Genomic DNA, 24,066 nt, shown 5'->3' with positions numbered 1-24,066 from the left:
TTTGTAGTTAGTGATTAAAATATTTTGGGCTATTGATAGAGTGGTAGAGAATGAATGAGGCACTGGAATTGACCTTCGATACCAGAGGAGAAAGTTTTCAAGTGACCATGAAGCAAAATTGAGGGTCCTAAGTTAGACCTGATATGTAACTTTCTATTGGAAAGTATATATTTTCTTTAAAAAATGAATTGTCTGGGAGTGGGAAGGCTGTAAAAAAAGAGTTCTGAGATAAACAGCTGTCTTAGTCAGTGTTCTATTGCTGTGAAGAGACACCATGACTACAAGAACTCTTATAAAGGAAAACATTTAACTGGATCTGGCTTATAGTTTTAGAGGGGTTGTCCATTATTGTCATGGTGGGAATCATTGCTGCATGCAGGCAGACATGGTGCTGGAGAGGTAGCTGAGAGTTCTACATCTGGATTAGCAGACGGCAGGAAGGGAGAGACACTGGGCCAGTCTTGAGCATTTGAAACCCCAAAGCCCACCCTAGTGGCAAACTTCTTCCAACAAAGTCACAGCTATTCCAATAAGGCCACACCTCCTAATCCCTGTCAAGTAGTGCCTTTTCCTAAAGACCAAACATTTAAACACATGAGCCTACTTTGTCCAGTCTTATTCAAACCCCCATGGTAACTGACCAGTGTTGGTATTACGGGTCTTTTGGGACAAGAAAATAAATAGGCAATGGGAAGAAACCTTAGTAACAAAGTATTAATCAGCCGGGCGGTGGTGACTCACGCCTTTAATCCCAGCACTCCGGAGGCAGAGCCAGGCGGATCTCTGTGAGTGAGTTCCAGGAAAGGTGCAAAGCTACACAGAGAAACCCTGTCTCAAAAACAACAAACAAACAAACAAACAAAAAACCAAAGTATTAGTCAAATGATTGTGTAAGTTGATATCTTTACTACTGATTGATTCTAAAAACCTTTTATATTTTCATTATTTTTTATTTTGTGAGTATACCTGTTTTGCCTGTATGTGTGTCTGTGCACCATGTGCATGACTTGTGCCTGTTGAAGTCAGAAGAGGGCATCAGATCTCCTGGTACTATAGTTAAGGATGATTGTGAGTCATGATGTGGGTGTTGGGAATCAAGCCTGGATTCTCTGCAAGAGAAACAAGTATTCTTAACCACAGAGTCATCTCTCCAGTCCCTAAAAACCTTTTTAGTGAATTTAAATTCAATATAAAGTTAGGTTTCACATTACTTGTATTAAACCTTTTGCTAAGTATTAATACATTTGTTGGAAAAATTGCGTGAGTGAGTGAGTGTGTGTGTGTGCATAAATATGATTTTGATTCTTTTTCCTTGACTTGACTGTATCAGAGATGAATTACTAACTGAGCCCAAACAACTCCCAGAAAAATATTCTCTTCCTGCATGCCCTTCTGTGATCCTGCCCATCCAGATCATGCTGACTCCCCTTCAGAAGAGATTCAAGTACCACTTCAGAGGCAACCGGCAGACGAATGTTATCAGTAAGGTGTGCTTTGCTATTCTCTCTCTCTCTCTCTCTCTCTCTCTCTCTCTCTCTCTCTCTCTCTCTCTTATTGTTTTTTGAGACAGAGTCTAAGAAGAACCCCAGGCTGGCCTCAAACTTGAGCTCCCTTTGCATCTGCCTCCTGAGTGCTGGGATTACATATATGTGCCACGATGTCCACTTTGCCCTGAGGTTTCAGTAAATGTTACCTGTGCCAGGGCTTTTGTGTGTTTAAGTTAAAAACCTGTCTTTATTCATGTTTCTGTTTTCCCTGAAAGGCTAAATTCCTGCCTTATAACTGCTCTTTGTAGACATAACTGGGACTTAGATTGACAGGTTGTCAGAATTGGTGCTCTCCTTGGGACATCGTCTGAGCAATTTCTCACATTTATGTTTGAGCATGCAGGCTTTACAATCAAATCTATGCCCAGGCTTCACTATACAGACCACTCCTGTAGATATATATGAATAGAGTGAAAAAGATGTGAATTCCACAAGATAGAGCATTGGATGTTGACTAGAGGTGTCAATGCCAAAGTGACACATAGCTGCAGAAGAGATATCATGGCAGTAAGTGATGGAATAATTTAAAGGAAATTGTTACCAATATTTGAACTGAGGGATCCTATTGGCATTTTTCTGTAATTATAATCTACAAGGATGTGGGCACTATCTTATTTGTTCTTGTTGTTTGCTGCAGTCAATGCAGTGCATGGAACAGGGTCAGTAAGTATTCTGAATTTAGTGCAAAAGCACACCAGGTATTATACATGTCATATGGATGAACATAGTGTCAGTAGATTCCTGTTTGTACTTTATGGGTTTCCTTTTTGGGTAGAGTGTTGTTGGAAGAGCAGAATCATTTAGTACTCAGTAGTAAATGAGGCAAAATATAAACTGAACATGTAGAAAGGCAATAATATAATTTGGTGTAAGGAAATTTTGAGTTGTATTGGCTCAGTTTAAAAGTGTGATCCTAATGAATCAAAAGACATAATGTGAGACAGTCTTTGAGATTAGATGTTGCCCTTATTTGTATTCCCAACCTTTCGAATACCATAGGGATTTACCAGTCAGTCATTTTTTTTCTCAGTGCTGGGGGTTTAACCCAGGACCTTGCACATGCTGGGCAAGTGCTCTATCCCTGAGTTATATTCCAGCCTAGTATGTTTTTGAGTTGTTGTGTAGAAAAACTTGAAATGTTTGGAGAATCCTCTCTAAAGACAATTTAAAACACTTTATGTGGAGCTGGTGAGATGGGCCAGTGGGTAAAGCCATATATACCTCTAAGCCTGACTACTTGAATTTGATCCCCAGGACCCACTTGGTGGCAAGAGAGAATTGACTCCTGAAAGTTGTCTTTTTATTGCCACTTGTACACTGTGTATTGTGCACTCCCACATACACATACACTCAAATGTGCATATACACACAGAAAAAAATGTAAAAAAAAGTTTCAAATTCTTTGTGCCTACATTTCCTTTCCATAACTATATCCATTTTAAGGCTTGGATATATTTGTAATGTAGACCAGCTGGCTTTTTCCTTTACTTTACCTTTTGAAAAGAAAGCAGAAGAAAATCATGTTTAAAAATGATTTGGGGATGTATCTCAGTCTAAGTGGAGTGCTTCCATAGTTAATGAAGACCTAGGTTTAATCCCCAGCACCACATAAACCACATGTGATGGTGCATATTTGAAATCCTCAAACTAGGAAGGTAGAGGCAGGAAGATCAGAAGTTCATCATCCTCAGTTACATAAAGAGTTTGAGGCTAGCATGAGCTACAATGAGATCCTATCTCAAAATACTTTCTTCAGAATGCTACTTCCAAGAACAATTTCAAAGATATCAGTTGCTTATAATACCTCATCATGCTAGGTTTGGAGGGCTTTAAAATAAACCAGCATTTTATATCTCTTTGTGTGTGTAGGTCAGAGGAACAACCTGTGCGAGTTGGCCCTTTCTCTCCACTATGTAGATTCCAGGAAACCAACTCAGGCTGTTAGGCTTGCTGGCAGGTCTCTTTACCCATGGAGCCACCCTGCTGTCTTGACTCTGTTGTTGTTTATGTTTTGCTCTAGAACCTAGGGCTTTTTGTGTGCTGGACAGGTGTAGCTAGAGTTTTCCTGCCTGACCCACAGTCAGGACAAATCTCTCTCACCCACCAGTCCCACAGTTGCTCAGACCCGACCAAGTAAACACAGAGACTTATATTGGTTACAAACTGTATGGCCATGGCAGGCTTCTTGCTAACTGTTCTTACAGCTTAAATTAATCCATTTCTATAAATCTATACCTTGCTACGTGGCTCATGGCTTACCGGCATCTTCACATGCTGTTTGTCACCGTGGCGACTGGCAGTGTCTCTGACTCAGCCTTCTGCTTCCCAGGTTTATTCTCCTCCTTGTCCCGCCTATACTTCCTGCCTAGCCAATGGCCAATCAGTGTTTTATTTATTGACTAATCAGAGCAACACATTTGCCATACAGAACATCCCACAGCAGACAGGTGTTAGTTTTTAAGTATAGTCTTTTCTTCATTATTGTTGTGATTATGCCCCCTTCTTCCTCTTTTTTTTTTGTGGTGCTGGGGATTGAAATCAAGGCTTTTTGCATCTAAGCAAATGTTATACTAGCAAAATACCTAACCCCAATATGGTATTTTAAATTTGAGTTTGCTGACTTAAGCCACATTTTTGGAATTTGTTGAGAGTATGTTGGGAAACATTTGATTATAAAGTCTTTTGTGAATTTGAAGTGCAGGGTAAGAATTATTGTCTTACATATATGAATTTTTGACTAATTTTTGTCTGTTTGTAATTGAATGCATTTAATTAGAATTTTCTATGACTAAAGAATAAATAAGGAATTTCCGTTTCCCTTCTCCTTAGCCTGAATGGTACTTGGCTCAGGTACTTATGTGGATTGGAAACCATGCTCACTTTCTGGATGAGAAGATTCAGCCAATATTGGAGAAAGCAGGCTCTGCAGTCAATGCAAGGGTAAAAGGCTGAGGCCTATGCATTCAGTTTCATTAGAGTTGTTTATGTACCTGACAGACATAATCCCTCATATCTGTCTGTTTCTTTCAGCTTGAGTTTTCTCGGGGCCTTATGATGCTCATACTTGAGAAGTTGGCTTCCGATATACCTTGCCTGCTCTATGATGACAATCTCTTCTGTCATTTGGTGGATGAGGTGCTGTTGTTTGAAAGGGAGCTGCACAGTGTTCATGGTTATCCTAGCACTTTTGCTAGTTGTATGCATATTCTGTCAGAGGAAACCTGTTTTCAGAGATGGTTGACTGTGGAGAGAAAATGTAAGTGCTCATGTGGCCATCAAGTTGGGAGGGTATCTCAGTTTTTTTGTTTGTTTGCTTGCTTTTCATTTTATTTTTAGACAGTGTCTCACTGTGTAACATTGGCTGACCTGGAACTCTCTGTATAGACCAAGTTGGCCTCAAACTCATTGAGATCTATGTGCCTTTGCTTCCGAAGTGCTAGGATTAAAAGCACATAACACCACTGCCTGGCAATCTGTCTGTTTTTTGTGTGTAAAGTTTTGGAGCTTTTCTCTCTTACAGCTCTGAGTAGGAAGTATGGGAGCCTAAGCTTTCCTAGGCAGGGTCTACTGAATTAGCTTCAAAGACAGTCTTCATTTCTTTCCGTGAAACTTCAGTTTTATTCCTGGAATTGCAGTCTACATGTTGGAATATTGAGTCAGTAGAGGATATTGCTGTTTTGTAGATTTTTGCCATGTACTATTTCTACTCTAGTTCCCCCCCTCCCCACCCCCCCACCCCCCCATCCCCCGTTTTTTGAGAGAGGGTTTCTGTAGGTGTAATTCTAAACGGTCTTATTAAATAAGAAACACAGAGCCAATTAAGAGTTAAAAGCCCAGAGAACAGAGCAGTAGCCAAGAGCTAAGACCATCTTATCTTACCACTTGCTGCTGTCCTTCCCCTGAGAGACCTTCTTCCTGTGTCCTGTCTTTTTATTGCCTTTCTGTTCTGCCTTCTCATTGGTTCTAAACCCAACCACATGACTTCCTCGTCACTGCCTGTCTATACAGACTTCCATGTCTCTATGGTTCATACTGAGATTAAAGGTTCGGGTCTCTATGTGTCCTTGAACACACAGAGATTCTGCCTGCCATGTGAACACGGATTAAGGGCGTGTGCCACCACCACCGGACTTTTGCTAAATGGCTTGTTCTTAGCTCTGATCCCCTGGCAACTTTATTTATTAACATACAAATAATATCACATTTCAGCACAAATAAAATATCACCATAGGTTTCTCTGTGTGGCTTTGGAGCGTGCCTGGAACTCTCTCTGTAGACCAGGCTCGCCCCGAACTCACAGAGATCTGCCTGCTTCTGCCTCCCGAGTGCTGGGATTAAAGGCGTGTGCCACTACTGCCTGGCTAATTGAGTATTTTTGGTTGTACCACATCTAGTCAGAATTACTATTTTGAGGATTTGAGAGGAGGGAGAATAAGGTATTTTATTTAACTCTAAAGTTGAAGATTTTAAATATAATACGATTAGTTAGTGGGAGATTGCAAATTTATTTTGTATGAAAAAAATCATTGCTAAAAATATAAATTGATAATTTAAGAATGACTATAACTCCTTGACATGATCCATTCTTCATGTTAGTTGCTCTTCAAAAAATGGACTCAATGCTTTCGTCAGAGGCTGCCTGGGTATCCCAGTATAAAGACATCACTGATGTGGATGAAATGAAGGTTCCAGACTGTGCAGAAGTTTTTATGACTTTACTTTTGGTTATAACTGGTAAGTACTGGTCTTTTAATGCATGATGTTAGTTTAAAATTAATTTTTTAAGCTGGGTATGGGGGCTCACACTTGTAATCCCATCTCGGGAGGGAGAGACAGGAGTATCAAGAGCTCAAGGCCAGTCTTAGTTATGAAGCAAGTTTGAGGTCAGCCTGGGATATATGAGACTCTATTTTAAAAAAACTAAAACAAACCAAGGAGCAAACAAACAACAAAACTAATTGTAGTTTTGTAAGTTTGGGGCTTGAGAGATAGCTCAGCAGGGAAGAATTCTTGCTGCTCTTACAGAAGACCCAGTTCAGCTTCCAGTTTATAACCCATTGTAACTCCAGCTCTAGGAGACCCAATGCCCTCTTTGGCCTCTTCAGGCACCAGGCATGCATGTGGTGTATATATATATATATATATATATATATATATATATATATATATATATATATATACTACACATGCAGGAACACATTCATAAGCATAAAATAGAAATACTAACTCTTTAAAGTCGTACGTTTCACTAGGAGGTAGTGGTGCCCACCTTTAATCCCTTAACTCAGGAGGCAGAGGCAGGCAGATCTTTGAGTTCGAGGCCAGCCTGGTCTATAGAGCAAGTTCTAGGATATCCAAGGCTACACAGAGAAACTCTGTCTCCAAAAACCAAAACCAAACAAGCTAAAAAAGTATTGTGTTTTGCATGTTTTTTTTTTTTGGTAGTTAATAACTAGCAGTATAGTAACTTCATGTTTTTTCTACTCTAATAAAAATCTGGGGCAGTAGTCTCACTTTTGACTTTCTAATAATTTAGGACTGAGCCATGTGTGGCAGCACTCACCTTTCATCCCAGCACTCTGGAAGAAGAGGCTGGAGGATTTGTGGCTTTGAGATAATTTTGGTTTATGAGTTCCAGGCCACCCTAGATGTATAGTGAAATTCTGGCTCAAAATAATAAAATAACAATAAATATTAATTATAATATTAATAGTAACAACAATCAGGCCACCTAGATGTATAGTGAGACCCTGTCTCAAAATAACAACAACAACAATGTCTGTAAAAAGGGAAAAAGTCTTGAACAAGGCCAGGCAGTGGTGGCACATGCCTTTTTTTTTTTTTTTTTTTGGTTTTTCGAGACAGGGTTTCTCTGTGTAGCTTTGCGCCTTTCCTGGAACTCACTTGGTAGTCCAGGCTGGCCTCGAACTCACAGAGATCCGCCTGGCTCTGCCTCCCGAGTGCTGGGATTAAAGGCGTGCGCCACCACCGCCCGGGGCACATGCCTTTAATCCCAGGACTCAGGAGCAGAGGCAGGTTGATCTACAGAGTGAGTTCTAGGACAGTTAGGGCAACAGAGAGAAATTCTGTCTCGAAAAACCAAAAAAAAAAAAAAAAAAGTCTTGAGCAAAACAAATAAAAATTTAATTTTTTTTAACTCATTGCCATTCTTTTTACATGTCTTCAGATTTCATTTTATTGCTGTTATTTTAAAGACTTTCTGTGTATGAGTATATACCTGTATGAATGTATTTGTACCATGTGCATGCCTAGTAGTGCCTATGGAGGCCAGAAGAAAATGTTGGATTCCCTGAAACTGGAGTTACAGATGGTTGTGAGCTGCCATGTAGGTGCTGGGAACCAAACCTGTGCTCTCTATAAGAATAGTAAGTGCTCTTAACTAGTGAGCTTCTCTCCAGCTCCTTTTATTTTATTTAAATTCCTTAGTTTTATGTATGAGATTTTTGCCCGCACAGATGTATGTGTACCACATGCATGCCTAGTGCCTGTATAGTTCAGAAGAGAGTGTTGGATCCCCTAGAATGGGAGTTACAGTTGGTTGTAAGTTATCATGTGGGTACTAGGAACTGAACCAGGAACCTTTCTAAGAGCAGCCAGTGCTCTTTCCACTGAACCATCTCTCCAGCCCCCATTTATTATTTTTTTAAGAGACAGAGTCTTGGCCGGGCGGTGGTGGCGCATGCCTTTAATCCCAGCACTCGGGAGGCAGAGGCAGGCGGATCTCTGTGAGTTCAAGGCCAACCTGGGCTACCGAGTGAGTTCCAGGAAAGGCACAAAGCTACACAGAGAAACCCTGTCTCGAAAAACCAAAAAAAAAAAAAAGAGACAGAGTCTTACTGCATTGCCTGGGCTGGCTTGAGCTCCTATTTTCAGATGATCTTTCTGCCTTGGCTTCCCAGATAGCTGAGACTAGGTACACTCTACTATGTTCAGTGGAAACCTAAACTTTCTTGGAATTGAAGAAGAGAGTAGAATAATGAAGTAGTTTTAGAATTGAAATAGTATAGGGATTCTTCTGATGCAGTGTTATTCTGGCCAGAGAGGTGACTAGTGTCCTAAAGCTCTGTTGGTGTGCAACATCCAAATTCCCTATTGTAGACTGCTGGTTCTCTAGATGCCAGTAACTCCTCATTGCTGTCATCCTATGCCCTCTTTGCTCCCATCCTCATATGGCAGTTGTTTTGGTTTGAAAGGAAATGGCCCACAAAGGAAGTTGTACTATTAGGAGGTGTGGCTTTGTTGGAGTGGAGTGGAGTGTGGCCTTGTTGGAGGAAATATGTCACTGTGGTGACAGGCTTTGAGGTTTCCTATGCTTAGGATACCAGTGTCTCTGTTGACTTCCTGTTGTCTGCTAGATGTAGAATTCTCAGTTACTCCAGCACCATGTCTGCCTGCATATCACCATGCTCCCTGCCATGATGATAATGGACTGAATCTCTGAAACTGTAAGCAAGCCACCCCCAATTAAAGGTTTTTATTTATGAGAGTTGCTATGGTCATGGAATCCTTTCACAGCAATAAAAACCCTAATTAAGACAGAGGTTACAAGGGACTGGGGTATTGCTGTGATAGGTCTGACCATGGTTTTGTTTGGAGGAATTTGGACGTTGGTACTTTGGGTTATGTTTTAAGCACTGCTTTATGGGCCATACTAGTAGGAGCATCGAAGACAGAGGTGCTAAGAGTTATTTGAACTGTCGAGGGCTCACTCAAGAGATTTCAGAGGAGAAGAATGTTAGTATGTTGCCTAGAGATTGTTCTTGTGATATTTTGGTGAAAAAAGTGGCTGGCTTTTGCCCTTGTCTGAAGAGTCAGCTTGAGGCTAAAGCAAATAATTTTGGATTAATTCTGTTGGCAGAGGAAATCTAGTATAGACTCTGTTGTGTGGTTACTAGTGTTTGTGCTTATAAAGATTTATAATGAAAAGGAGAAGCTGAGCAAGGAAAATTACAAAATGGAGAACAATTTGAAGAGAAAACCCTTTTTAGGAAGTAGAATGAAGCTAAGTCCTGTGTTAAAGGAGATAAACAATTAAGAAATGGAATAAAGGGAGTGGTGATCTCAGGGCAAGATCCCACCCAGCTAAGTTTCCAACTTGTGAAAAGGAACTGAAGAAAAACTTAGAACCAGATGTGGTGGGGCACATCTTTAATCCCAGCATTGGGAAGGCAGAGGCTGGCAGATCTGAGTTTGAGGCCAGCCTGGTCTACAGAGCAAATTTCAGGACAGCTAAGCTTAGGCTGTGAAGGACAGAAAGCTGGTGAAGATATAATTGAACGAGGATGCCATTTCCAGCTCCAGTAAGCAGCAGAACTTGGCAGCTTTGGCCACGTGGTTGTGCTTTAGAGTTAAGGATAGAAGAAATGGGTTATGGAATTTGCCTCAGCCTAAAGAAAGCTGCTGAGGCCAGGCATGTGTCAAGTGTGTCTCAGTGCAGGCCTAGTAGAGATGCCGTTTTGTGAATCTGTGAAGTTGAAGCCTGGCTTGCCTTGGAGACCCCAAGATGTTAGAGATGCCAGAGTCCTGGGATACCTGCTGAGGAGAGCTGCTAACAGGGAGTGGAACCAGCTCAAGAGAAAGAAGTATGTTGCAGTCAACAAAGCTGAACAGAGTTGGAGATCTGAAGAGTGTTTTGACATCAGACATAGAGATACATAGTTTAGAGTTTACCCAGCTGGGTTTTGGTCTTGCTTTGGTCCAGTATTTCCTTGCTATGCTCCCTTCTCTCTGTTTTGGAAAAGTAATGTATATCCTGTGCCATTATATGTTGGAAGTATGTGATTTGCTTTTTGATTTTAATTTTTTTTTTTTTTTTTTTTTTTGGTTTTTTGAGGCAGGGTTTCTCTGTGTAGCTTTGCGCCTGTCCTGGAACTCACTTGGTAGCCCAGGCTGGCCTCGAACTCACAGAGATCCGCCTGGCTCTGCCTCCCGAGTGCTGGGATTAAAGGCGTGCGCCACCACCGCCCAGCTTAATTTTAATTTTATAAGGGGATTGCCGTTAAGAGATTGCCGTGAGTCTCAGAAGAGACTTTGGACTTTAAAACATATTTGAGACTGTTATAGACTGGGAACATTTGAAGTTGGACTGAATGCATTTTTGCATTAAGATATAGCTACAAGCCTTGGGGGGCCTGTAGTGGTGTTTGCTCTGCCCATGACCTTGAACTATATGGCCCAAAGGAGGCGGTGCTTTCTGCCATTGTACATGGCCTCTTGTAAGAGAAAGGGGAAGAGAGATGGCTCAGCGGTTAAGATGTTCTAGAGGACCCAGGTTCAATTCCCAGGCCATCTGGTGTCTGATCACACCAAGATAAAAAAAAAAAAAAAAAGGACCCACATGACCCCTTTCCCTTTTCTTATAAGAGGTCACATACAACAGGCAGAAAGCATCACCTTCTTTGGGCTGTATAGCCCAAGGTCATGGGCCGAGCAAATACCACTACAGGGGTCAGGGAGTGGAATCTTGTGGTTTGAAAGGAAATGACCCCCAAAGGAAGTGGCACTATTTGGAAGTGTGGTTTTGTTGGAGTAGGTATGGTCTTACTGGAGCAAGTGTTTTACTGTGGGCTGAGTTTTGAGGTTTCCTATGCTCAGCATACCACCCAGTGTCTCAGTCAATTTCCTGTTGCCTGCAAGATGTAGGACTCTCAGCTTCAGCACCATGTCTACCTGCAGGCCACCAAATCTCCCCCCACCATGATGATAATGGACTGAACTTCTGAATCTCTAAGGGAGCTGCCCCAATTAAATGTTTTCATTTATAAGAGTTGCCGTTGTCAGGGTGTCTCTTCACAGCAATAGAAACCCTTGGTGGCAGCATAAATGGAGGAATGGAGCAATGTGTATGTGTGGTGGAGAGAGGCAGAACTAGAGATGTCATGGAGATGACAGGTGTGACAGAAGGCCTCGGTTGAACATGTTGATGCTTAGTAGGGTTGGCAGGGTGATGTGCAGCAGCCTGGAGCTTGCTCAGACTCAGCCCGCAAACATGCTGCCCAGCTGCATGATCCCTCTAGTTCTGAGCAACAACAGCATGTCTGAGATAAAGAATGGTTCATTTTCTGGATTGGACTATCTTGAAAGACTTTCATGGTCCATACTGTCTGTCTCCAGAGGCTATGTTGGTATCCGTGGTCCATACTGTGGCCCCAGGCTATGTTGAAGCCCAAGGTTCATGTGAATATCCATGGACTGGGCTGCCAGTGGAGGCCATTTTTATGTCCGAGGTCTATGTTAACCACTGGAGGCCAGATGTATGTCTAATAGTCTGTACTAACTAACACAGAGGCCATGTTAGTGTCTGTGGTGCAGGTTGCCACTGGAGGCCTGTATTTGATGTTGATATGTGTGGCTTGTACTGCCACCGGAGGCCATGTTGATGTCCATGGTCTATGCTGCCACCAAGGGTCATGTTTGGGTCTGCGGTCCTGCTGCAACTGGGAACCGTGTTGATATCAGTGGGCCATGTAGTTGCTGGGGGCCATGTTGACATGAGTGGCCTGTGTTGCCACCTGAGGCCATGTTGATGTCTGTGGTCCATGCTGTCGCCAGAGACCATGTAGAAGTCCATAATCCATTCTCCCACTGAATGTAAGGGGCAGGGAAGCTACTTTTGGAGTGGTATCAATGATGGCAAACACACAGTTGAGAAAGAAAGTTATAGAAGGCTTGTGACAACACCTACCCACACCCTACTCTACCCCTAACAAAGCAACAGCCTAGACAGCCAGCCATCAAAGAGAACTCTTAAAAATTGTGAGAAGGGGCAGTTTGTTGTTTTCGGACTCCAGATGTGTTGAGTACCCAGGATGCCACGTGGAAGCTAAAGCTGCTCTTCCTAGGATGAGGGCTGCTCCCAGACAAGCACCTGCAGCTCATCCTCCAGCAGCAGCTGCACCATCTGCAGTTGACTCACCTGCTGCTGCACCCAGACAGCCAGGCCTGATGGCCCAGATGGCAACCACTGTAGCTGGTCTGGCTGTGGACTCTGCAGTGGGGCACTGAGGCACACCCTGGGTCATGTCATCACTGGAGGCTTCAGTGAAGGTGGTAATGCTGAGCCTGCAAGGCCTGACATCACTTAACAGGAGCCCTAGGGGGCCCAGCTGCTGGACCAGCAGTCTCATGGGCCTTGTTCTCTTGAGATTAGTTTCTGGAGTGTGCCCAGAACCAGAGTGATGTCAAGTTCTTCAAGGACTTCAGTGAGGTGTTGTAGCAGTGCAGTATTGCAAATTGTTTAATCTAATCAAGAAGTTCAAACTGAAGAAATTGAAGTGGGCTTTACATAATTGATAGTGCAAGTGGACCCTGACTAAACTTCTTATTTCTAATAGTTCCATTGCTTCAGAATAGCCATGAAAGAGTTCTAAATGTAAGGATATTCACTGAGGCTTGTAGAGTTGGGGACTGAGCAAGTGATGGCCTCCTTGAACCAACTATATTGTTTTTTGTGAGTTAATGAAAATAAAATTGTTTTATTAAACAAACAAAATTGTGGCAAGGATGCTGAAGTATTGTTTTACATAATTGATGGCTTCTGGCAGGGGTGTGGTAAGGAAGGACTTAGTTTTCTTTAAGGGACTGGCGACTTGGAGTTTGACCATCCTCCAGTGAGTATATGGGCAACACAAATTGGACTTCTGTGTTTTTATTTCTTTTATCGGGGGGTGGTGTCACAAAGGTGGTGGGAGCAGACTTTGGGTGCATTATGTGAAATTCCCAAATAATCAATAAAAATATTATGTTGGAAAAAGAAAAAGATAGCCAGACATGGTAGTGCATACTTTTAATTTCAAATATCAGGATTTTAGAGGTAGAGGCTGGAGGATCAAATATTCAAAGTAATATTTAGCCACATAGGAAATTTGAGACCAGCCTGGGCTGAATGAGACCTGTCTCAAGCCTTCCTCACCAGAGCTACTAACTTAAGGAACAGTTATTTTAGAACACAATTTGCTTTTTGTAAATGAGACATGATTTATACATAGCAAAACGCACAGATCTAGATCTTAAGTATTCGGAAGTATACTATTGGATGAGTCCTGACACATTTACCTTTGTAATCTAAAGAGTTTAGAAATGGTCAATTGAGATTTTTCATAAATGCAGTAAAGTAGAGCTTTAGGGAAAACTGTCATGACAGTATCAAATCCTTCATGTGTTTTGTTAACTTTCTTCACAGACAGGTATAAAAATCTCCCCACAGCTCCTCGAAAGCTGCAGTTCCTGGAGTTACAGAAGGACCTAGTAGATGATTTTAGGATACGATTAACACAGGTGATGAAAGAAGAGACTAGAGCTTCACTTGACTTTCGATACTGTGCAATTCTTAATGCCGTGAACTACATCTCAACAGTACTGGCAGATTGGGCTGACAATGTTGTGAGTTAATGTGCTTTTATATTAAATAATATATTAGTACCTTGATCATCTTTAACCTTTGAAATGTTGACTCTGTTGCAAGCAAAAAAATTACATGAGGCAAAAAGCATAATGATGCCAAATTTAGGAGATGTAAGTAAAGATTTTTATCAATCAAATCTATAACAGTTAAATAATACTAATTATTTAATAACTTTACTCATAAGAGGACTGGGGGTATAGCTCAATGGGAGTATATGAGCCCAAACATGAGCAAAGTCTTGGGTTTGATCCCCAGGACCATAAAATGAGAGAAAGAAGAAAACAATCAGGCATGGTAGTATAGCCTGTAATCCCAGCACTTGGGAATATGAATCAGGAGCCTCAAGGTCATTCTTGGTGATAGAGTGAGTTCCAGGCCAGCCTGAGTTACTTGAGATCCTACTTCAAAAACAAACAAAAGGAAAGAAAGTAAGAAAACAAAGAGACACATAGACTTCCATAAATAGCTGTATAGCATGAACCATTTTTCTCTTCCAACTATGTACTCTGAATATAATAATCCACTAAATGCTAACACAGAAAAGTCATTATTTTACAAAAATGTCAAAATCAATACATATAAATTGGTGGTATAGTTCAGTAGCAGAGCATAGTGGAAAGATCTAGTTTCATTTCCCAGCACTGCAAAGAAAAAAAAGTCCAAGACTTGACTCTTTTGAATATCTTCAAAGCAGGACTATCTGATAGACCCCAAAATCTCGGGTTCTACCTTCTTAAGTGGGCGCCCCAAGAACCCAGACTCCGGTCCAGTTGATGCAAAAGCACAAGGTTTATTTTAAAGCGGCTGTACAGTCGGGCTCCCCCTGTCCTGAGGGCAAGAGTCGCATCGCACTGCCGCCACATAGGTATTTTTAAAGGAAAAACGCACAAAAGCCACAAGATTACAATTCCCATACAATTTCATTTTGATTGATTTATGTCTAGAGGCTAATTTCATAAGATCATGGTCTGATCACAGAGTGATCACAGAGTGGGTACAGTCACGTCTGCATGCACATTCTTCCCGAAACCTCAAGGGTGGGTATCAGGGTGGGAGTGAAGTTTGCACAAAGGTTACAGTGGTCCTTCCTGGAACACTTGCAGTTATCCCAGTCACAGTTGAGCGCATCTCTTAATAGAAATCTCTTTATATTGTTACATTGTGGCGGGGGTGGGGGGGGTAGTTGAGTAATGGCTGAGTTAGGTTGCCCTTGGAGCTAGCTTTTTTTAGTTCCTCATTCTCCTGGGGCTTGGGGGGGTGTAAGCCTGAAGGGTTAGGGTCTTTCAATCTTAGTTATGGTTCCTATTGCTGTGATAAAAAACACTGTGATCATCCAGTGAGTCAGGGCAGGAACTCAAGGTAGGAACATGGAGGCAGGAGCTGATGCAGAATTCATGGAGGAGTGTTGCTTATTGGATTGCTCTGCATCGCTTGCTCAGTCTGCTTTTTTATAGCACCCAGGACCACCAGGCCAAGGGTGACACTACCCGCAAAGGGCTGGGCCTTCTTATATCAATCAGTAATTAAGAAAATGCACTATAGACTTGCCCACAGGCCCATCTGGTGAGTGCATTATGTATCTGTCATTCTTACTGTTTTTGTTTTTTTTTAAGATTTTTTAAAACTATGTGTCTAAGTGTTTTGCCTGCATGTAAGTGTGTGTACCACATATGTGCAGTGACCATAGAGGCTGGAAGATCCCTAGGTTATCCTTAGCTACATAGCAAGTTCAAGGTCAGCCTGGGGTACATGAAATCCTGCCTCAAAAAAAAAAAAAAAAAAAAAAAGCCTTTTAGTCCCAACATTGGTTATTTTCTTTAGATATTTTAGGTCTAGTACCAAAGTGATTTTAGAGGGCCTTCTGGGCTGACTTCTTGGGCAAAGTGCTGTCCAACTGGTATTCAGTGCCTTAAGAACATCTATGAAGATACAGCTTTGTATTTGGCTTTATACTATGTGCTTCATAAAGTACATTTCATGACAGTAACCATCCATAAGGACCTTAGCTAACCAATATGATGATGAAATATATATTAAACTGTAAAAACTATGATGAACAAATAGATACATTATAAATGTAAACTGTTATATATTATCATAAAAACAAAATAGAAAAAAAAAACCCAAATAGGCAAATATACCACTTTAAAAATATAGTATGTAAAGGGGAATTAAAGAATTATAAAGTTGATTTTGGAGGTTTAGTGCAGTGGCAGACTCTTTGCATAGTACAAATGAAGCCCTAGATTCAATCTCTTGCACAAGTAAAATAAAGTAGAAGTTTCTATGTAGAGTTGATAATGTAGCTCAGTTGGTAGAGTCCTTTTCTGCCATGCACAAAGCCCTAGGTTCAATCTCCAGCTCCGCCAAAAACAAAAACAAGTTAACCAAGGGCTGGGAGTGTAGTTCAGTAGTAGTAGAGTACTTGCCCAATATGTGTGAGGCTGTAGGTTCAGTTTCCAGCACCAATCACACACACACACACACACACACACACACACACACACACACACACTCACTCACCTCTGAAATATATGTGCATAGTGACATTTGCTGGAACAAGGAAGTGAATATAATACAGAGTGCAGTGAAGTGCAGTTATCTTCATAAAGTCAGACAGCATATTCATTCATTTTGTGCTTTTGTGTCATGTTCTACTTCCAGAGAGTACTTCATGTTCAGCTCTCACACTGATCCACTTGCTGCTAAGACTTTTTGATAGCATGAAACAAATTGCAGTTATATTTGGATTATATATAATTGGATAATATAAATGGATTCTGGCTTTCATGGTGCTGATTTTATTTTCACATCAAAAGTCCTTCAGTTATTTTCACAATGCTTCAGACTGTAAATGCTTTTTTTTTTTTTTTTTTTTTTTTTTTGAGACAGGGTTTCTCTGTGTAGCTTTGCGCCTTTCCTGGAACTCGCTTTGTAGACCAGGCTGGCCTTGAACTCACAGAGATTTGCCTGCCTCTGCCTCCCATGTGCTGGGATTAAAGGCGTGCGCCACCACCACCCGGCCAGACTTAAATGCTTTAAGTGAATATCATCAAAGTTCTTGTATTGCATAATTCCATAATCAGAAGAAGAAAACAATGACAGCTCACCTTCCATTTATTTCGTTGAGTAATTGAGTGCAATAAAAACAGATGAAGTACACAGTACATGCTATGGAACTATGTGAAAGAAGTTGATCATGAAGAGTAATACTTCATATGGTTACATTTACTTGAAATGTCCAAAGTCGTCAAAACCATAGGGAGTAAAGTAGTGATTGCCTAGAGTTGGACGGAGTGTGAAGAAAATAGAGATACAGACAATGAATGATGGATTTTGTTGCTGGAAGTAATGACAGTATTCTAGAATTGTAATGGTTGCACAACTCTGAATTACTAAAACTGTTGAATTGTAATAAAAAAGATTTATTTTGTGCATGCATATGTATGTGTCATAGCACATGTGGAATTCAGAGGACAACTTACTGGGGTTGGCTCTGTCATTCCACCATGTGCTACCCAGGGAACAAGGCTTGGTGACAGGTGCCTGTACCCAGTGAACCATCTAGTAACATTTTATTTTTGGGGAGAGGACAAAGGCTTTTATGCTTGTTTGCCTTTGGACAGGGACTCATGTAGCCCATACTGGTTTTGAACTTGTGGTAACCTGGTGTCAGCCTCCTGAGTGTGGAATTGCAGATATGTGTCACTGTGCCAAGCTCTCTCTCTCTCTCTCTCTCTCTCTCTCTCTCTCTCTCTCTCTCTCTCTCTCTCTCTCTGTGACAGAGAATTCACCATGGCACATGTTCAGGCTGCAGTTGTTTCCTCCCACTGTTTTCCGTCCACCTTGAACTCAGGTCATCAGGCTTGGCAGCAAGTGACTTTACTGACTGAGCATCTCAGTGGTGCTGAACTGTATACCTTAAATTAGGGAATTGTATGATATAGTCCTATTTCAAGATGCCCAGCACTGTGTTAATAAATGTACTAATGGATGTTTGTTTCCAGTTCTTTCTGCAGCTTCAACAGGCAGCACTGGAGGTCTTTGCAGAGAATAATGCCCTCAGTAAGCTGCAGCTGGGACAACTAGCCTCCATGGAAAGCTCTGTCTTCGATGACATGATTAATCTCTTAGAGCGTTTAAAGCTTGATATGTTGACTCGCCAAGTAGATCACGTTTTTAGAGAAGTGAAAGATGCTGCAAAATTGTATAAGAAAGAAAGGTATGTCCTGTGTGAGTCACCCTTTACACAAGTTAGTCAGAGTCAAAGGTGGCATGTACACTCCAAATTTTAGCTTTTGTAGAACCCTCTCCCCCCAGTTTTGGAGATTAAACTTGGGGTTTTGTGTATGGTAGGTTCAAACTTTGGTTTTGATGTAAATCTTTCTAAAATCTGTTCCTTTGAAGAATTTACTCAGAATAAACAAGTGATAATGTGGATCTCATAAAGAAGTAGCATATGATCTGGGGTTGACTTGCTCACTGTACAAAGTAAAGTGTCCTGTGCATGCTTGCATCTCACAGTTTATTCTCTTGCCTTTATGCTCGAGTGTGTTACCTGCACACAGAATAGTACAATCAATATGGAAGAAGTATTTGCTAAAATCAGAACGTAAGATTAACTGGTGTCTTTTTAATTCTAAAGATAAAATTTAGATAGAATTTAGGGACTTTTCAAGGAAATATTTAATAATTAAAAGTTAAAATCTAAATAGATACTTTTTTTTTCTGGGAGAGCTTTTAATATTAGACATTCCTTTTTTTTTTTTAAACATCACAATTCCCCCAGGACAGTACATCTCCTCAAATTTAAAATGATTTGTTGAAACCTTAAGGTTACAGAGTGATAAGGGTCATTCTGGTAAAGGTTGTTTATTTTTCAGGTGGCTGTCCCTGCCATCTCAGTCTGAACAGGCAGTGATGTCCCTGTCCAGCTCAGCCTGCCCACTTCTGCTGACCTTACGGGACCGTCTGCTTCAGCTGGAGCAGCAGCTTTGTTTCTCCTTATTCAGAATCTTCTGGCAAATGCTTGTAGAGAAGCTGGATGTATACATCTATCAGGAGGTAAGTCAGTGGGTGCTGGGGGGCTGCGCTGATGAAGGCAGCCGTTCCATGGATTGCTTTTTATTTCAGATAATCCTTGCTAATCATTTCAACGAAGGAGGAGCAGCCCAGTTGCAGTTTGATATGACACGGAATCTTTTCCCTTTGTTTTCTCACTATTGCAAGAGACCGGAAAACTATTTTAAACAGTAAGCCTAATGTGTTACCTTAACACCGGTGAATCCAAATGTTAGAGGAGTTGACTCTTTTTTTTTGGTCTTTTGATTTTTCTCGAGTTAGGGTTTCTCTGTGTAGCTTTGGAACCTGTCCTGGAACTCGCTTTGTAGACCAGGCTGGCCTCTAACTCACAGAGATCTGCCTGGCTCTGCCTCCAGAGTGCTGGGATTAAAGGCGTGTGTCACCACCGCCCGGTGAGTTGACTTCTTTTTAACAGTTTCAGTTTCATTGATATTTGTTACAGTAACATCAATTAAAATCTGGAGCTAGAGAGATGGCTCATAAGTTAAGAGCATTTGATCATCTTGTAGAGGACTGAGATTTGATTCTTACAACTCACATAATGGCTTACAACCACCCATAACTCCAGTTCTGACACCCTCTTCAGGCCTCCATACAGGGTGCACAGGCACATACAGGGTGCACAGACACATACAGGCAAAACAGGCACATAAAATAAAATTTAAAAAATTTATAAAAATTAATTAAAACCTTAAAACACTCATTGTGTATCTATTTTATTTTCAAAACACAATAGGGAAACCCAGATAATTTGTGTGACCCATATCCTCAGAAAGTTGACCAGAATCAGGTAAAATTACATGTTGGACTTGCTTCCTAGCATTTGGTTCAACTCTATTTGCTTATTACTAGGAGAGTAAATAGAAAATGGATGCAATTATAATTCTGCCACCCATAGAAAATAAGAAATCACAGCTAGGTTTAGTGCCTAACAGTAGCCCAGACCAGAGGAAAATTAGTTTTCTTATACATTTAATATTAGTTTTACTTCTAAGTATAGTTATAAACATGAGAATAATTACTAGAATTCTAGTAAAAATTTTGCTGATTTAAAATTTACATTATGTATAGGGTATGTGCAATCTGGAAACATTCCTTTAAAAACATAAAAACTTATGTTTGCTTATTTCAGGAAGCTATGATTGCTTCTGGTTTGCTTTTCCTTTTTTGAAATGGGATTTCAGGTATCCCAAGCTGGCCTTGAACTTTGTATATAGTAGCAGAGGATGACCCCAACCTTCTGATCCTCCTGCTTCCCTGTTCTGAGTGCTGTGATTACAGGTAGGTAAGCCACTATACCCCCAAGTCCTCTCCCATGCTTCATTCATGCTAGGCGAGCACTCTACTTAGTGCATTAAATCTCCAGCACTTATTTGTTATTATTATTGTTGTTATTATTATTATTAATAGGTTTTTCAAGACAGGGTTTCTTTGTGGAGCCATGGATGCCCTAGAACTTGCTCTGTAGACCAGGCTGGCCTCCAACTCACAGAAATCCTCCTGCGTCTGCCTCTAGAGTGCTAGGATTAAAGGCATGCACCACTATACCCAGCTGTTTTTATTAGTATTTAATTTTTAAATTTTGTGTTCTTGTATGTGGAGGCCAGATGACAACTTGTGGGGGGGTAGTTCTCTCCTTTCTACCGTATAAAACCCAAGAATTGAACTCAGGTCATCAAGCTTTCTAGTAGGCACTTTACCCCTAGGCTATCTTACCAGCCTTCCTATTTCTGTCGTGGTTTTAGTTTTCTGAGACAAAGTCTCACTGTTTAGCCTTGGCTAGTATGGAGCTCACAGTTTTGACCAGACTGTCCTGGAACTCAGAGAGATACTCCTACTTTGGCTTCCTGAGTGCTGGGATTAAAAGTGTGCCACCATCTCCAACCTATTTATGGTTTTGATTTGTTTAGCTTTTTTGTCTTTTCTGCTATGTTCATTTTTATTCCTTTTCTTTTTTTCCTATGTCCCAATTCTACCTAAATTCATTGCTATATTTAATAATCTGTTAACATCAAAAAGTGTACTGAGACAAACTCTAGTGTTCTATTAATCCTGTACAACTTCCGTAATCTCAGCATATTTAAAGAGCTAAATGGTAAGTCCATAGATACTTGAAATGGCTGTATAGACTCTCCATAGGTCATTGTTGTCCTATGGATGGTGCCATAAAGGATCTCTCCTTCCCTTCGTTCTTGTCTTCCTAAACAGTGTAAAAGAAGCCTGCATCGTTCTGAATTTGAACACTGGTTCTGCATTACTCCTCAAAGATGTCCTGCAGTCAGCTTCTGAGCACCTTCCTGCCACAGCAGCCTTAAATGAAGTTGGAATTTACAAACTAGCTCAGCAAGATGTTGAGATTCTGCTTAACTTGAGGACAAACTGGCCTAACACTGGGAAATAAGGGTTGAGAAAAGGGTTGTTTAGCAAAGAAGACAGTTAGTTGTATTGAAGTTGCCAGATTAATGAAACTGGACAAACGAAAACTTGGTAGAATCATTTGTTATCTTGAGTTACAATGTCACTAAAATAATGACCATGCTTCCTCCATCCTTCTGTTCCTAAGAAAACAAAGAACAGAAAACTCAACCAAGAGAAGCAGAGTAATTACATATTTAGGATTACAAATAGGAGTGCAGATATCTGAAGACAGTGTGAAAGCAAAAGTCAGCCGTAACTGACCTTCATTTTGCTAATCAAGGGGAGCTGTTGTAGAAAGATAAACACAGCCAATATATTCTAAACGTATGTTGATAATTGAGGTTCCTTTATTCAGTTTTGGATTTCACTATATTTATATAAGAAATGCATAGTGTGATGGGAGTGGTTGTAGAAGTAACCAACCGTCTTATTGAGTAAGAAACACAGAGCCAATGTAAAGATAAAAGCCCAAGAGGTCAGAGCTAAGAGCCTTACCCTTCCTGCTTCAGCGATCCTCTTCATCCAAGAGAGACCTACTTCCTGTGTGTTTGTCTTTATATAGACTTTCTGTTCTGCCTTCTCATTGGTTGTAAACCCAACCACATGACCGCCTCGTTACTGCCTGTCTGTACAGACCTCCAGGTCTTCTATGGTTGGTATTGAGATTAAAGGTGTGTGTCTCCAATGCTGGCTGTATCCTTGAACACACAGAGATCTATCTAGCTCTGCCTACCAAGTGCTGGGATTAAAGGTGTGCACCATGAACACCCAGCTCCGCTGTGGCTTACTATTAGCTCTAACCCCCAGGCAACTTTATTTATTAACATACAAATAAAATCACATTTCAGTACAAATAAAATATCACCATAAGTGGTGGAAGAATTTATAATCCCAGAACGCTGAAGGCCAGGGCAGGAGGATCACTGTGGGTTTAAGACTCACCTGGGCAACATAGTGAGATTTTGTCTCACCAGAGAAAGAAATGAAACAAAACAAAACAAACTGCCCCCAAACCAACAACATAAGCGGTTTTATGAGGTGGTGGTTAAGCTATGGTTGTTCCTATTATTCAATTCTCATGTCCTTCTATTAAAGTATTTCCTAGTTGTATTTGTGTGTACATTCGTGTGCAGGTGTGTGTATGTATTTGTGCATGTGTGGGATATACATGTGCGTGTGTGTGCCTGTGGAGGTAAGAGGTCAACCTGGGTATTGTTCCTCAAGATGTCTACCTTGTTTTGGAGATAGGGTCTCTCACTGGGACTTTGGGCAAGCCCCAGAGTTTCTCTTGTCTCTGCCTCCCCTAGACAGGCATTACAATTATAAATCATCATGTTAGGTTTTACATGAGTTCTAGGGAATGAGCTCTTTATGCTTGCTTGTCAATGGCAAATATTTTTGCTCTTTACCACTAAGCAACTCCTCTGCCCTTCCTGGTTCCATTTCTTGTGACAATGGTGTTTCTTTTTCCTCTGTAGTATCTGGACAATTTATAGTCCAGATACTGCTTTAGTCATTTGCCTGTGGTAATAATTATGTAGCTGATGAGATAAAAATCCTGTGTGTGTGTGTGGTGTGTGTATGTGTGTATGTATGTATTTGAGTCTGTGCAAGTGGAGGCCAGAGGTTGATGTTGAGTGTCTTCCTCAATTGCTTCCCTCCTTATTTTTTGAGGCAAGGTTTCAGTGAACCTGGATCTCATTGATTTAGCTAGACTGGATGGCCAGTGAGTTCTAGGGCTCCACCTTCTTTTCCCAGTGCTGGGGTTACAGACATGAGCAGCTATGCCCAGCTTTTACATGTGAGCTGGGGATTTGAAGTCATATCCTTATACTTGTTCAACAAGCCTTTTACCAGCTGAGCCATCTCCCTGACCTGAGAAAAAAATCTTAAACTTTGTTTTTCCTCTTAACATGTCCTTGGTCTTGGGCTATGTTTTATGTGTGGTATTAGAGATCAAACTTGGAGCTTTGCTCATGAAGGCAAGTCCTCCACCAATATCCCCAGCCCAAGCAATGATCCCTTGTTAATAAATCCTCAGAGAGTAAAGCTTTTACACAAATTGAGCTTAATTAGAAGATTTCTATATCTATAAAATTTTATTCTAGTTTCCCCCCCAATACAGTATTTATTTAGTACTCTCAGTGCTATATTATCTCAATCTAACATTGTTGGGCTAAGGGCAGGAGAGATGGCTCAGCTGTTAAGAAACTACTCTTCATTATGATCCAATCGTGAACAAAAAAGTTCTCTTCGTGGAACAGAAAAAAATACGCTCCCTCTAATCAATGGATTGAGAGTGAATTTGATTCATAAACGGGAAGATGGAGGTGAGGCCCTGGCTCAGAGACCTGCAGTGTGTACTGACGAAGAGGAACCGCCAGCATGGCCGCTGGTGAGGTGAAGGCCGCTGTGAAGGAACAGTGCCGTGAAAGAGTTCTTCACGGAGACCAGATAGTTCTCTCTCTGTAGTTTTTATAGGCGGTAATAAAAAAATGTCGAAACAAAAAAAAAAAAAAAAAAAAGAAACTACTCTTCCAGAGGACCCAGGCTTAGTGCCTAGCACACAGTAGTCACTCACAACAGGCTATAACT

The 24,066-nt window shown here is 41.0% G+C and overlaps 1 protein-coding gene across 10 annotated transcripts in view; it reads left to right on the top strand.

Annotated features, from left to right (window-relative positions):
* Rint1 (RAD50 interactor 1) overlaps positions 1-24,066 on the top strand; it is a 63,480-nt gene that overhangs the window by 30,155 nt on the left and 9,259 nt on the right. For 6 of the 10 annotated variants that reach the window (XM_052720319.1, XM_052720317.1, XM_052720316.1 and 3 more), the window contains 9 exons: positions 1,331-1,487; positions 4,377-4,487; positions 4,578-4,803; positions 6,144-6,281; positions 13,750-13,949; positions 17,979-18,193; positions 18,855-19,035; positions 19,105-19,223; positions 21,262-22,581. In XM_052720319.1, coding sequence (XP_052576279.1) covers positions 1,331-1,487; positions 4,377-4,487; positions 4,578-4,803; positions 6,144-6,281; positions 13,750-13,949; positions 17,979-18,193; positions 18,855-19,035; positions 19,105-19,223; positions 21,262-21,454 — 1,540 coding nt within the window. In that variant the 3' untranslated portion in view covers positions 21,455-22,581. Of the gene's footprint in view, positions 1-1,330; positions 1,488-4,376; positions 4,488-4,577; positions 4,804-6,143; positions 6,282-13,749; positions 13,950-17,978; positions 18,194-18,854; positions 19,036-19,104; positions 19,224-20,185; positions 20,335-21,261; positions 22,582-24,066 lie in introns of those variants that run through there. The other 4 variants (XR_008214360.1, XM_052720318.1, XM_052720320.1 and 1 more) reach the window with 4 other exon arrangements.

The sequence above is a fragment of the Peromyscus californicus genome, unplaced genomic scaffold (genome assembly GCF_007827085.1).
Source record: "Peromyscus californicus insignis strain IS unplaced genomic scaffold, ASM782708v3 Scaffold_6__1_contigs__length_162567912, whole genome shotgun sequence".
NCBI classification, from domain to species: Eukaryota; Metazoa; Chordata; class Mammalia; order Rodentia; family Cricetidae; genus Peromyscus; species Peromyscus californicus.
This window is presented reverse-complemented; position numbering and strand designations above follow the sequence as displayed.